General features: G+C 37.4%; 1 protein-coding gene across 2 annotated transcripts in view; it reads right to left on the reverse strand.

Annotated features, from left to right (window-relative positions):
* Window positions 1-15,196, reverse strand: part of THADA (THADA armadillo repeat containing) — a 154,675-nt gene that overhangs the window by 88,699 nt on the left and 50,780 nt on the right. Inside the window, exons 27-29 of one of the 2 annotated variants that reach the window (XM_010393672.4) lie at window positions 14,475-14,564; window positions 12,968-13,099; window positions 89-257 (exon numbers count right to left, since the gene is read on the reverse strand). In XM_010393672.4, coding sequence (XP_010391974.3) covers window positions 89-257; window positions 12,968-13,099; window positions 14,475-14,564 — 391 coding nt within the window. Of the gene's footprint in view, window positions 1-88; window positions 258-12,967; window positions 13,100-14,474; window positions 14,565-15,196 lie in introns of those variants that run through there. The other variant, XR_005604050.1, reaches the window with a different exon arrangement.

Raw genomic sequence — 15,196 nt, forward strand, 5'->3', positions numbered from 1 at the left:
AAAAAAAAAACAACAAACAAAAAACCCAACAAAACCCCCACAAAATGAAAACAAAAAAGTCGATGTAAAACAAGCCTCCCAAGCTTACTTGCAGCAGGGTTCCATGAACAGTGTTCTGTCGCATGCAATGAGTGGCAGGGTCTGGGAGCCCCTGCAGCAGGGCCAGCACTGTGTGTGGAACTTCATTGGCCATAACGAAGGGAACGAGGGCCCGGCCCGACATCTCACGGCAGCGGTACACGGGGGAGTGCCCACACCTGCAGAAAGGAGAAAGACCTGTTACTTCTCATCCAGCTCCAGTCACTGGGGTGCCTAAAACAAAACAAAGCATAATGCAATGAAAACTGTAACATATTTCTCACAAATCTAATATACAGTCTTCTCAGTAGTGAAAGAATATTTGCCCAGAAAGGTAAGTCATACTAGAGCTATGCCAGAGGATTTGTTTTCATTCAAAAGTTCTGGTGTTTAGATAAAGAAAAAAGAAAAAAAGAGGAAAAAATGCAATTATGCCATGAGACAGGTAAGTATATAGTCCTGTAAATATCTTTCTTGATGTTTATGTTACTTACTAATCATACTCAAATGTATTATGAGTTTGACTTAAATTGTTATCTCCATGTTGTTAATCAGATGTTTCCATGAGAACACAACATGGTGTCCACTGAATTTTGGGCCAAAACTCCCACTGGTTTCTAGAACACATTTAAAGGCAGGAAGTAAAAGACATTGGAAAATAACTTTCCATTGTTTATAATTAGTATCTAAAAGAAAAACAGCAGTTAATTTTGAATAAAAAGTAAGATGCAGGACTCCACATACGGTAAATGCCAAAAAGAATCTTTCACCTTTTAGTGCAATTAAGGTTTTGACAGGCTGTAGATTTACGAAAATACATACAGAATGAGCTATTCAGCTACAGTAACACATTAACCAGTTATATGGTAGCATGTATACTGAATTGACGTGAGTAAGAGTCCTTAATCAGCTAAGCAGGTTAGGCTAAGTCTTTCAAAGCCAGTAATTCTTGCAGGTGTGAATTTTGGCAATGCAGGTAACAATTCAGCCACCCAGAAAACTGAGAACACTACTACAGGGTTTAGACAAAAAAGGCCAAATGTCTTAGGTGATGAAAAATACAGTACAGCTGAAGTTATGCTCTGATACTTCCCAGATGATTGTGATGACCCAAGAGAGACGGCCTTCCCTACTCCAATACTCATCCTTTTCCTGAATTGCTTCCTATGTATTTTTATCTTAAAACATCACATGTAGATGAGATTATCCCCTGCCAAAATGATTTTGACCTCTGCTGAAAAACAAACCAAAAAATCCTGCAGTGTCATGCCTACACATTTAAAAGTTAAATGAAATTAAAAGGTATTCCAGATTTTCAAGTATCTGTAGCAAATTTAAATCAATATTCAAAGTAGTAGTTTATTTTACTTTACTTATAATAAATAATTATTTAAAGTAATTTATTTATATTACTTTATTTCACATCAAAGAAATACAGAAGACAGTTTGCATCTTGAACCACCAATCCAGCTAACAGGGTTTTGAACACTAAGAAACTAAATAGTCCTAACTGAAATAGATATGTTATGCCTTGGCATGCCTGAAAGACACAGGTCTCCTTCAGAGAGAGCTATACTACCCCCTAAACAACAGTTTTTTTGGGAATTTTCACCCTTGCAAATAAGGTTGTATGTTCCATCATGATTTTTACAAAGACCATCTTTACATTTCCTTTTCACAGACTGGCCATCCTTCACTACAGGATGCTAGAGCAGAACAGTCACAATTAGAGACTCTGCCATAGGAAAAGCTTTAATCCTGTATTGACAAGGTGTGAGAAGAAAGTCAGCTCCAAAAAAAAACCTTTTTTTTTTTTAAACAAAAACATTTTAATTCTACTTCATAGTAAACTGAAACCTAAGAAGTAATTGTCGGCAACCATTCTTTCAGCTCTGCTGAACCATGTTTTCTTAATTTTGTTTATGACTTTTACAGATACCAAGGAATCTGACATGTCTTCATAGGAGTGGAAAATGGGTAAAATGCCAGGGTTTCCTCTGCCTTGTGCAAGGGTACTTTCCAACACTACATGCTTCAAGAGGGGGCTTTCTCCTCAAACACAATGCAATGAATTACTATATATTTTTAAATAACCTGACTTTAACTTTTTTGTCTTGTAAAAACACCAAAGATTTATAACACATGCACCTACGTATATGGAGATACAGTATTTTACACTCCAAATTTTGTTCCGCTCTATTATTTTATCAAATTTATTATGAAAATAGAAGTGACTGCTCTATGTATAGAAAGAAGAAAATAGTTTCACGTTACAGGCAAAATTTTCTCAGCTGCCTGAAGTCCTCCCTCAGAGCAATCACACAAGGGCCCCGTCATGGAGAACTCCCCCAGGACGCTGTGGACCCAGCTCTGCAACTTTCTGTGCCTGAGGCAAAAGCAATCCCACAGCCCCTGCCTGCCCAAAGGGCAACCCAGCCAGCAGCCTGCCACTGTCCTACACACCTGCTGTACATTCATGCACACTTCCCACACTCCAGGCTGCCACACAGGGTGCAGGGTGCTCACAGGGACTGACACCTTAGCGGGAATCCTGAGAACAGCACGCCTATGAAATCAGCACTAAGGAACAAAAGCACCACAAAAGTTTAAGAACAATACAGTATCTGCTTTATAGGGACATGTATGGGAACACATGAAAGGTATTTCACATCAACAAACAGCTTCCCAAATCTGAGATGGGTTAACATTCCTACTGTTTCTTCTCATTTATTTAAAATACTTATTTTTAAATCTAACACTCAAAGAAAAACAGTTCTTTCCAATCCCCACCGCCCCACAAGAAACAGCACTTGATAATACTTAAAAAATACTCCTTTCACATACATACGTCAGATGTCATGCCAAGTCACCACTAGTGACCTATCCCTGAACTTCTGCATACCCTGAAGGCACTTAGGTGTACATCTCTCATGTTTTGAAGGCACTTGGCCTCATTCCTGAATCATGCAAGAAGTTTGCCAGGAGAATGTCAAAACATATACTAGTTTTTCCATCCTCTAACAGCACCCTAGATCAGAGTTTTGATTTTTACTGGATCCCACTTACATAAAATCTCTCACCTGTAAATAAAACTAAACAGGATCAATTCTCAAAAAGGGATAGAAAGACTGAATGCAAATAAAACAACTGAGCAACAGAAAAATGTCATTCTAACCCAATTTTGCAATTTTTTGCTCATTGTTATACTAAGCTCCAAACCATACACTTTAGCACTGAGTCTACCACCTGTATTGTTAAAAATTTGTTTTATCTAGAGTTTAGCAACCATTATGGGAAGCAATCTCACAAACTGCATCAAGAAATATTATTGCACAATTATGGCAATTACAGTAACTCAGTTTTGTATCTGCAGCAAAACCCAGCAGCTGAAGAAAGAAGCATTTTAAGGCTGTGGAACTACTCAGGTTACTCCTCCTGCAGTAGTTTACCACACTGCCATCCCTGAGATGAGTTTCATTTATGTGATAGCAGTTGCCTTGGTGGGACACTAGCAGAAAAGGACCTCCAAATGTGGTACTTCACCATCCAGACTCTGAGCTTCACCTGGCAACAGCACAACTCAAATCTGCTGCAGGCTCATCATCTCTGTAGGAAATACAACCAGTGGAATCTTGTATCCATTAGGACAGCATAGATGTGCGTACAAACCTGCACTTAAAATTGTTCCATCTCCTTTGATTTGAAAGGTGCTTGGGGGAGGGGGGGGAAGTGTTTTCAGTATGTGACACTACCTTTACATGCAGGCAGATATAAGTAGACTTTAAAATCTAGGAATTATCTAAAATGTTGTCATATATAAAAACATACATCATGCTGACCTGATTTTATTATTCTTCAAGGCAGCAACAAGAATGAAACTTGCAAAATCCTCATGTGATACACTCCTATTCAATCCTGAGGGCTATTAACAACTGTAGTATTTCACCTTGAACTCAGTACTGTTTATCTAGGTGCATGAGGTATTGGATGTAAACATGTTTACTTGAAACAGTCCACGATCAAGAACAAAAAGTCAATAAATCTGAGAAGGTTTCGCTCTGTGTAACCGTAGATTCAATTCAATCCATTTCCACTGCTCCGTTCCAGCTTCAACACTTAGATCCTGAACCGCCCTCCTAACTGACATGATTTATCACCAACTCGCATAAGGCACAAAGATTCCATACTCCTCTGCACACATCAAAGTATCTAATTTATTACTCTGGCTACAAACAACAGAACACTAGCTGTAAATAATAGTATCTTAAACTTCTTCTGGGAAAAAAAAAAGAAAGAAAAGAAAAAACAAACCTGCAGGTGTTTCCTATGCGCTCATTTTCCACCCTTTATTTCTCCCCCTTCAACAGACTTCATATTACCCAAACTAACAACACAAATAAGGATTACCTTTTATATAAAGGTCACAGAAACAAATTAGCAGAATTAATTTGAAAAATTACACCTGTTGCTGAAAATATGTTCATTATATTAAATAATTCCTACAGTTGTTAGAAGGACTAGCAAGGAGAGAAATGTCTATTTCCAGGTTTTACTGGCTGTTGTCACAGTGATCTGTGCATTACTAACAATGGCATTTCTTATTAGTGATACAGTGAAGGTTCTGCAGAAGGGGCTCTGAGCTTCTAAGTCAATCCAAGTATCCTACCACCATCACAAGGAGCTTGGGGGAAGAGTGCAGCATGAGGCAGGAAAAGGCCTTGCAATTCAAACCAACCACCTCTGCCTGCAGGTTAGAGCATTTTAACAGCCACCAGGGCTTTTAGAAGATGAAAATGATTGAAAAATATAGATAAATAAAAATCACATAGATGGTACTCTTTAAATCCTGGAGCTAGTTATACCACAAGGTCCTAACAAATGCACTGTAAAAAAAATTGTGCTAAGTCTTCTGTCTGATTCTATAGAGACACAGTAGGTAGTATGAGAAGGAGATTTCGTCTTTCCTCCACGACGCAGCTATACAGTTCAAGTTATGTCATCAGTTCCAAAGCAAGAATTAAAACCAAGAAATGAGAGTAGGAAAAACACGGATGGTGGTCAGAGATCAGAGGGAAAAGTATTTAACAACAGATTCAGTTCCTATTACAAGAGTTTGGATATTAACATTCAAGAGCATTGTATGCATTCCTGAAGATTATAATATTAGTAAATTTTTCCCCTTCAAATTATCTCCTAAAGGAATACCTTTAGCAACTACAAATGCAGTGTGACAGGTTTCCAAGCTAAGTGAGGTCCAAAAATAGAATTAAACAAAAAATACACTCATGCTTCCACACAATTAACTTGGACTTCCATACTGTGGATGAATCAGCAGGACAGTGCCTATTCATTACTGAGAGAGTAAGGCTTCCTGGAATATCAAAAATAATTTGCTACACATGTACCTACAGTTTCTTTTGTTCATTTTTTGATTTGCTTGGTTTGTGCTTTTAAGGAAACACAACAATTTTCCATTTTATTTTTCCGTGTTCCTTAGCAATAGAACTATCCAAAGCATTTAATTTAAAAACTTATTTCTCTGTGGAAACCTGTATTATAATTGGGCTGAGAATAATTTTTTGTTCTTTAATCTAAGATTAAAAAAAAAAAAACACCACCAGAAAAACTTGAGTTTTGATATGGCTCCTCAATATTTACCTGTAAAATAGGAAAATATTACAGAGGTACCAACAGTTTGTGGGAGGTTTTAGATCTACAATCAACACATAAATGTAGCTCAGGAAATGTTTGAGCAAAACCATGGACAGAAACAAGCCAAATTTAATTTCAGGTTATTTATGTAGTACTAAACCTCTAAACTCTTATCTATTTCCTTTAAAGTGATGTTAATGGTTGCCCAAACTTCTAGTCTCTTTATACATTGTGTGAAGTATTTTATTCTTCCAACTTGGGCAATTAAGATAAAACCCCATGTTTTTGTAAGGGCAGTAGTTTCCACACAAGCACTTAATGAACCAGAGTAGCCATAAATACTGCAGAAAGTATGTAGGCAAAGCACACAGGCTTTTATTTGAGAAAGCTGTCCACAAGCTCTGCCAGGAGCTGTTTTTCCATATGTTTCCCAGGGCTTTCTAAGGAAAAATTATAGACATTTCTCTCTTCTTGTCACCAAGGCCCAGGTTAATGTAAACAAGTGGCCAACTGATACCAAGCTGAATCAACATCAGAAACTTGAATTGTTGTGTTTTAGCAAGCCAAAACACCTAGGATCGCTAACATCTGAGTCTATGAAAACTATTACTAATACAGTGTGTAAACTCCAGAGGAACAGAAATATGTTCTTGTCAAATGGAGATTTCCTATAGAACATGCTGACACAATTTAAATGGCATCTGTTCTTGAATTCCCATCAAGAAATCTCAAAGAGTATGTCCAGGTAGGTAGACTCTAGGCTTATGTAACTACTGAAGATATATGAGGGTAGAGCCTCCATTTCGGTTCAGAGCACTCTAGACCAAAAAAAAAAAAACCCTGCTCTTATCTCAAGATCATGTAAAAGACAATTTTATTCACAATCTATTTCTACTTCGTTAATTTGGGAACAGTTACCATGATGTTTCACTACTGCAGAATAACAGAAAGAATAACACCACTTACTACCCAGAGCTGGGAAAAAAAACAAAACAAAGACTACTTTCTGTGTTAGCAACTCTATCATTATTCTGAACTCTATGAAAGGGAAGTTGAATGAAAAAATCAATTCTCAGTGCCTTGTGATGATTTTCAAAGCTTCAGATGATTGTAAGCAAAACTGCAACATGAGCAATTTTAAAAACATATCCTCAGACCCATGAAAACATCCAAAGGATCTGGGTTCTCAAAGATGCTTTCCCTTCCAGCCATACCACCAGAAGTATCTAGCTCATTGCTAAAAAGCCTTCCCAGTTACTGACTCTTCCCAAACTCAGACTGTTCTTTTTAAAGAATATTGGCTTTTTAAAGTATCATTATACTTGGTTTCCCTTATCATCCTCTGGATAGTTAATGTATTATTTCTCTCCATTTTCATATTCCTTCCTGCAAATACTTTTCCAGAATAAGCTAAATATTATCTTTTGGATACTTATCTTGACCAGCAGAGTACTCACTGGTTAATTTTAAGTACATAAATTAACAATAAAATTACTTCACCAATCATATATTGACAGTTCAGCACCCCATCATGTTTTTTACTCGATCATGTTTCAAGCACGTATACATCAAGTTCAACACACATCAAATTTTAACCCAGGATCCCAGCCACTAGTCCTCTTCAGGATTTTGCAACACTGGAAAAAGACAGGTACTCTCAGTGCTCATGAATGCCTCCCTGACAGATGTCACCCTTTATTTGCCATGAATCTGAAAGCTCCCTGAAGTTTGTGAATATTTCCTAAACTGCTTCAGACAATAATCTGCCAATGATTGATGAACACAGTGGACACTGGAATAAGAAATTAATTACGAATACCTAAGGGTTGTGGTATTTCCCATCAGCACCACTTGGATACCACACATCTGTCCACAGTTTCAGAGAAAAGACAGGAATACAGTAAAGAATGTACAAGATGAATAAAGAGTTTTAGTAGATCAGACGGTCTTGAGCAGCCTACTGCCAATCAAACACTTCTCATTCTTCTCTAGCACTACAATTTGAACTTAATCAAACTGGAAAAAATTACAGCCTGTTTACAATTTGTTATTTAAAAATGCTAAAAGGAAGAAAAAGACTGAAACCCTTCTTATTAATAAATATTTATAGTGAACCATAAATATTTTTACAGATCAGTATCAATCACTATGCAATCAGGATTGCACAGAAAGGAATCTAAGTAGAAATGGAAGACTTCCAAGACAGTCCCAGTTCATTAGAGATAAGCTCAGTGGGGAAGCGAATCCCTGTCCTTCCCTCCTTCTCCCCCAGCTATGCAAAATTTCCACTTCAGATATTAAGCAAGAGATTTACTACAAGAAAAATCTAAAAAACAGTGTATGCTTTAAGGGTGCACATTGCTCCTTTTTTCCAAATGTCTATGCCAGCCCGTGTTTTGGGAACCTTGCCCATAATAAAAAGGATATCTGTCTTCATCTCACAATGACTGCTCAGCCCCATGAGCTTCCCCAACAAGGACACTGGGCATTCCAATGAGTCAGAGCCTGCTCCCAATCTCACGGGGATTCCAAATAATGCAGTATTTGCAGACAGTTATAACGCTGAGCAGTTATACTGAACAAATATTAGTAACTAAAAAAAACCCAAAGCAAATTAAAAAACCAGAGACCAAAGACTAAGATGTGCAGTTGATAAGGGAACACAGGGAGATGTTTTCATAAACAACTGTAATCCAAAGCAGCTATTTTAATACAACAAGGCTGCAACAAACACATGTAGTTCTTTTAATCTAGTATGAAAAGGCATTCCCACAAAAGCTCTTTCCTTATCAGACCCCTGATAAGATTCCCAGTCGTACAGAAATGACAGTTGAAACCAGGGAAGTTTTAATATTAATTCTCCTAGTGCTGCCACGTCACACTAAAACACAGGGAAAAGAGGAGAAAGGTAGAGGAAACATTTAGCACAACCAGTCAGCTACCTTGTTTGGCCACTTACCAGAAGATACCAGTGCTCAGCCTACAGAAAATCAGATGGCTGCTTTCAAGGCTGGTACAGGATGATATACTAAACCCACACATATAACTGCACATGTGGGAAACAAAACAAACACCAGCTAATCTGTATTTAAACAGCTTATATAAACAGCAATTTTAGCTTATAAAAAATATATATACACTAATTATTTCCTCCAAGCTCTTCTCAAACAAAATGAGGGTATCTTGTTACTAGAACTTCAGCATTTGGCCGTCTCTTGTGCTGTTTATTAAATCTAAAATTTAAGACTTTGAGATAAGTCTTACAGACACTTTTGAATCTACATTTGAATTTTGTTTCTTTATTATCCATCTTACCCTAGACCCATTCCCATGAAGCCCACACAGACTTTGTCATAGGGCTACAGTGGAACAGAACCAGCCACCAGAACAGACTGGATATAATTTAGCATAATTAAACACAATACAGAGCAATCAAACTTACAGGCACGAGTCAACAAAGAACAACTTTTTCAAATGAGCAACCTACATGCGAGTAACATCACTGATTGGTGAAAATTTAAATTGACACAACATTCTGCAGTATTAATACTACTACATCTGAGTCTTCTTCCTTAAGAAGTGAGCTGTCTCGTGTTTATGAAATGGTTAGACACAACTGAAACTCACAGAGAGCCTCAGCTCAGCTGCTCTGCTTTCTAGGAAGTTAAAATAAACCCGGATCAATCTCACTATTTCCAAAAATCATAGATGATAAGAATTTTCTCTCTCCTTCTCTAAACACTCTGTTAGGAATGGCTTGAAGTTTTTTAAAATTTTTTAATTAAAAAATGACAATGCTCCATCCCACAGAACATTTTTTCTCATCACACACGGTTTTGTTTTCCTTGCATCTTAGTGTCTATCATTAACCAACAGTCACACTGATTATCCTTGTATATTAGTAACAAGTTCTTGAGTGCAAAACCAAAACCCTCAGTCCAGGGTGGGGGACGGAGAAGGGTAGAAGGGCAAAGAGGACAGCTGTGAAGTGCTTCCCACTGCCACCTACCCTGGGTCCCTGACTGGAAACAGCACCACGGGACTTCAGCATTTGGCTCTTCCATTTTGCATGAAGATGCAAGTTACAAAATTCTGCCCAAGAAAACAGTGCCTCTTTCACAACTGTGTTAATTTCATGGAAAGATGTTCACATTTCTTGCAACATAATACACCTAGAAGCAGCACTGCTTCGAAATCTGTCTATTTGCTGAAGTTTTAAAAGGGAAATTTCATGAAGAATTAAGTTCTGTCAAGGGGAAGCCAAGGCACATACATCCAACAAGGTTTTAAAACCTTATATTGTTTGACATTTTAATTTTTAAAAAAACTTTCTAAAATATTAAGAAGTCACACTCTTAAATAGAGCTAGACTCCAAGTAGTGAAAAAGCATCCAAGTTAATAAAGCAATACCCATTTTACTCCTTCAGAGCATTCAGCCCAGAACATTTAACACTAAACAAACATTCTGTCAATGCCATGGTACAAAAAGACATAAGGTAACTCAATTCTAGATCATTCTGAAGAGATTACAGGTCTTTGAAAAAGGGAGAGGGAGGCAAAAGGGAGGTTATGTTTTTGTTTCATACTTAAAACATTACCTCCTGATTAGCTCCCTTGTTAATTAAAAACATGCTGTACATTCTTTCATCTTAGAAAGTAACCATTAAAACAGACCTACCTAGCTCTTTAAAAAAAATAGAAAGTGAGGTAATAAGTTGTGAATCAAAGTGTTCCAAATAAAACATCTGCAGGGGGAAAAATAGCTTAATAGAACTGCAGATAGGTAATCAAATGTCCTAGTTCAACAAGGAGTAACAACTATGTGCTCAGAGATTGAGATTTGTCCTTGCAGCATTTAATCCTGCTCATATTGTGCAATTCATCTCGGCACAGTCAGAGCAACCACAGCTCTACTCCCACTAGATGGAAAATTCCACTCGAGCTTAAGTGACGCTCTTCAAAAGCCCAACTTGGATTCTTTCTGCTCAGCCCAGTTTTGTACACAGAACTGCTCATCCGCTTGCAAACACAATACTCTGTTCATCTTCTCAGTGCAACAAACACACACCACTTCACTGCGGGCTCAGCCCTGCAAGACCAGTCGTGGGTCACATTCACCCTTCCTCTTTGCTGCCTGCATGGCTGTATCCTTCCTGGACACTGGTACCCATGTCAAACAAAAACCACATGGTAAAAAGTATGGCAGGGCAATTACATGTTCTAACTGCACTGGACTACCACGTGATTATACATACGTGTATGCAGATGCTATAGAATGCAACACTGACTGAGCAATTCAAAGAAACAGTTTATATATACAATTTAATGACTTGGTGCACAGGGCCTTTGGCACCAGACCTTCTCTTTGATCCTCTCAAAGTGGTTACTTCACAACAACCTTCATTACCACCTCCTAAAGAACAACCAAATGAAGAGGAAACAATTTTATTTTTGTTCATTTGTTATTGTAGAATGAAAAATAGGAAAGGAAATAGAAGGGAAAATAGCAACGTATTTATTTTACCAAGATAAATTATCCCTGTATATTCTGACAAATACAGTCAGAATGAACAGAAAATAGGCATGGCATTCAAAGAACAACTGTAGACAGAAGTACAGCCAGTAACAACACACTGAGGTATATTATAAATACATTTACCCCTGCAGAATCCTTGGTATTGTCCCCTGGCAACCATAAAAATTCTAATACTTTGCTAAGTAACCAGACAGAAAATGCATCTCTTTACACCCACATACATTTTTTTGTCATAAATATGTAGTAATTTTATGCTAGTTTTATACCTGCACCCACAGCATTTACTGCCAAAATCAATGGAAAGGAAATGCAGAAAACATCATCTTTATCTGCTGCATCATTCTACTTTAGGAACACATTTAAAAGAAAAGTAGGTCCAACAGTACAAGTCTCTTAAATCTTCCAGCTTCTTGAAAGATTTTATTGGGATTCTCTCCCCACATCTTCTGAATGAATTTAAGTAACCTCAAGATAACAAGCTAACTAAGTGTGAAAAGTTATTTTGCTGGTATATGTACCTTGCAAAAAGTAGTGATCATAATAGAAACAAGGACAAAACTGAAAGGCTGCAACCAAAAGCTTATAAAAAGTTAATCTATTAGTGATAACCAAAATGAAACACTATGTGTAAAAAAAACAAGCATTCTCCAGTGCATTGATAAAGGCATCGAAACAGAGCAGATTAATGATGTAACAAATAGTTTTAAACATTTACCCAAAAGAATTTAAATTCAGATATGGCAGAAGGCCAAACATTTAATTGTTAAATACAGTGCATTTAAAAACTCCCACTACAGGCTTTTCCCTTTCAGAAAAAACAATAATTAGTATTTATTCTTAAAAATTCACAACCATCATAAAAGGCAAGACATACATTGTATCTGCTGTGAAAAATAAGCAGATAGAGATGCTATTTTCTAACATAAACAGTACGATAAAATAAAAATTGGAAAACCTTAGGATAACAACAACTTTGTCTTGTTTCACTACTAGAGGAGCAAGACTAAGCACAGAAGTTTCTCACCCTACTGCACTGAAGCTTTCACACAGATAGCAAGCCTTTTCTCAAATACATTTCTCCTCACCCACCACAGCCCTGATTTCTTTATGAGGCTCCCAAACCGGAGGCATAGAGAGTAGCAAAATATCTGCTGAATACCTTCTTGTAACCACCATACAAATGAAAACTACACTGTATAAATATTTGAAAAGTTGTCTCAGAAACATATTCGATGAAGGACAGATCCATATCTTTAGCTAGCTACCTATATTCATGGACAGATATGGAGAGAGATACATACATACATCTACGAATCTATGTTAGTCATTACACTGATGTGTTACAGTCATTCTGGAGGACTGAAAAAACCCATCAGAAGCTCATATAGCAAATCTGGCATTGCTAAAATCTCTCAAGCTCATCAGTTTTCATCTACCCTCTAAGTGGCAGCAGTGGAGCCATACAGCATTTACAGATGAAGATTTACAAACAAGTCATATAATGGTTTGCATAAGTGGATACCCCTTCTAATTCTCCAAGACAAGTATTAATAATATAGGAAATTCCAACCAACAAATACCAGTTTTTCCTTTAAGAATTAAAACCGAAGAGAAGCTTAAAAAGGCATTTTATTAAAAATATTCCAAAGATTCAAAAAAGAACTCTCATCACATAAAAAACCACCACAAAATTACCTTACCTTATAATAAAGGGGACAAATGGTGCTGTGCTGAGTGCTGAGTGAGAGCCATCCATTGGAGATGGATACAGTCTTCCCAGGATTAAAAGCAAAAGGAACAGGCTTGGATGGATTTTCAACTCTTCAGCTTCACTGAGTAAGAAGGTGTAAGAAGCATTTGGTGAAAAAAGCATCCTCCTTCATGCTAGTCTTGAGCCTCTTCCCCACAAAACAGCCTTCTGCATCTCTGGTTCAAGGAGTTATCCTAGGCTGATCATTACATGGGAGTGCAAACTCTGCTGGGATCAAATATGGCACCCAGTTCTTCTGCAGGGGACCCCTCTAATGAAGGCACTCATGGCTGTATTGTCTTTACTTTCCCACATTATTCCAAGCCTCCTTTATTCCCAAACACAGTGAGCTGCCTTCATTTTTAAATAATATTAAAAACCTGCACAGATAATGTTTCTCTATGAACTGGGAAAGAGAGAGCTGAGTTTAAAAAGGTGGTTTAAAAGAAGTATTTTTATCAGTTTGAAAGGAAATGTGTGTTTAGTAAATAACACGTTTTACTAAAGAATAGTTCTTGTCATTGACACCAAGGGTCTACTATTCATATGGTAAAAACAACCAGAAAACCAAGTTAAAATCAATGCTTTTTGATTTATTTAGTAGCTAATAATAAGAGACAAGTTTTAATCCACACTGAAAAAGCATTCAAGGCCAACATTTCAGACAGCAGTTTCCAATCTTTTTCAATTGAAAAACTTCCCAAAATTTGCCAGTGACAACACTGTCACCTTTTATAACATCAGGTAGAGTAGACTGCTGTGCAGAATATACACAACCTCTTTTTTCAGAGCAGAGACTGCAAAACATGCAATGACTGGTGAAACTCCTGTTTCTGAGTATTCACCTTAGGCCCATTAAACAGTCAGCTGAACCTCACCCATAAATCAGCTGCTCAATTTCCACAGTTTATATCATAGCATTTGAAGAAAAAACAAAGCCAGCACTGGTTTACTTTAAAAGTTCATGAACCTGGAGGTAACAGCGTCATCCCATATGGCATCATCTGCAGGGATCAAATTGTAGCTCTCAGCCACCATTTGTGGAGTCTTTAAAACAAGATCAAGGACCTTCCCCAGAGTCAGTGTGTCACAGGCTAGGAAGTGTTCATGTGGAGTTACATGAGGCCTATGACCCCACATCACTTAAACATGCTAGGAAGCATCATTGTTAAACGTGAGACACTTAAACACCCGGGTTCTGTTTCCCTGAAAAATAAAAGTTCCTTAACATCTGATCCCAAGAACACAGCAACTCTTAATTACTCAACAGTAGTTCCATCTGACTTAATGCAATGTGCAGAAGTTAAAAGAAAAAAGCCTTAGCAAAAACATTAGAACTGTTATCATTTCAAGAAGCACTGATGTATACAACGGCACTAAGGTGTGTATTTGACACAACACAGTTTAACCTTTTCACTTCACTTTGTATTTCAAAGTTTTCTCAGACATCATCTTACCTGTTCAAAGAATTGGTTACGACTTCTAACTGCTTGAGAAGGAAAGGATAAAGGCTTGGAAATCGAGAGAAAAACTCCCTTCCTGTCATTCTGCAGAAATGAAGAAGAGTTACAATTAGCATTCTGCAATAATTAGTTGCACTCAAAATATCAGTTTATTTGTTGGATTTCTGAGGCTACAGTGGGGCTGGAGAGGCAGAAGAACCATGCACACATAATGAACTCCTTTCTGGGAAAAAGGACTCTTCGCCCCTCAATCCTACTAAAAAGAAAAGATACAACAGCTTAAATTCTGACACTATTTTAACAATATTCTGGTGGAAAAAGAGAAGACAACATTTGTTTTAGCATGGCTCATGTACTAAATAGCTAATAGAATATACTTAATAGACATGTACTAACAGATGCTCAGTTTGCTGAGACTAAAAAGCACCTCAGAATAAAAACTCACAGAAGATTTGTAAAATGCAGTGGCAGAAGATTCTGAGCTTCCATTAGCCCTCTTTACACAGCACTGCTTCCAGCACATGGCAGTGGTGACACTGCAGGCCACGTTTCTGCTTGTGTAGATGGAGCAACCATGTTCAAAACAGAGACACGTACAAACACCTCATGAACTCATCCCTAGCCAGAACTAATAAGGCAGCACAGTTCAAGCTGCAACAGCAGCAATCCAAGCTAAAAAGAGGCAAGTAGGAATCTTCTGTATTTGTTTTATAACC

Source organism: Corvus cornix, chromosome 3, assembly GCF_000738735.6.
Source record: "Corvus cornix cornix isolate S_Up_H32 chromosome 3, ASM73873v5, whole genome shotgun sequence".
Taxonomy (NCBI): domain Eukaryota; kingdom Metazoa; phylum Chordata; class Aves; order Passeriformes; family Corvidae; genus Corvus; species Corvus cornix.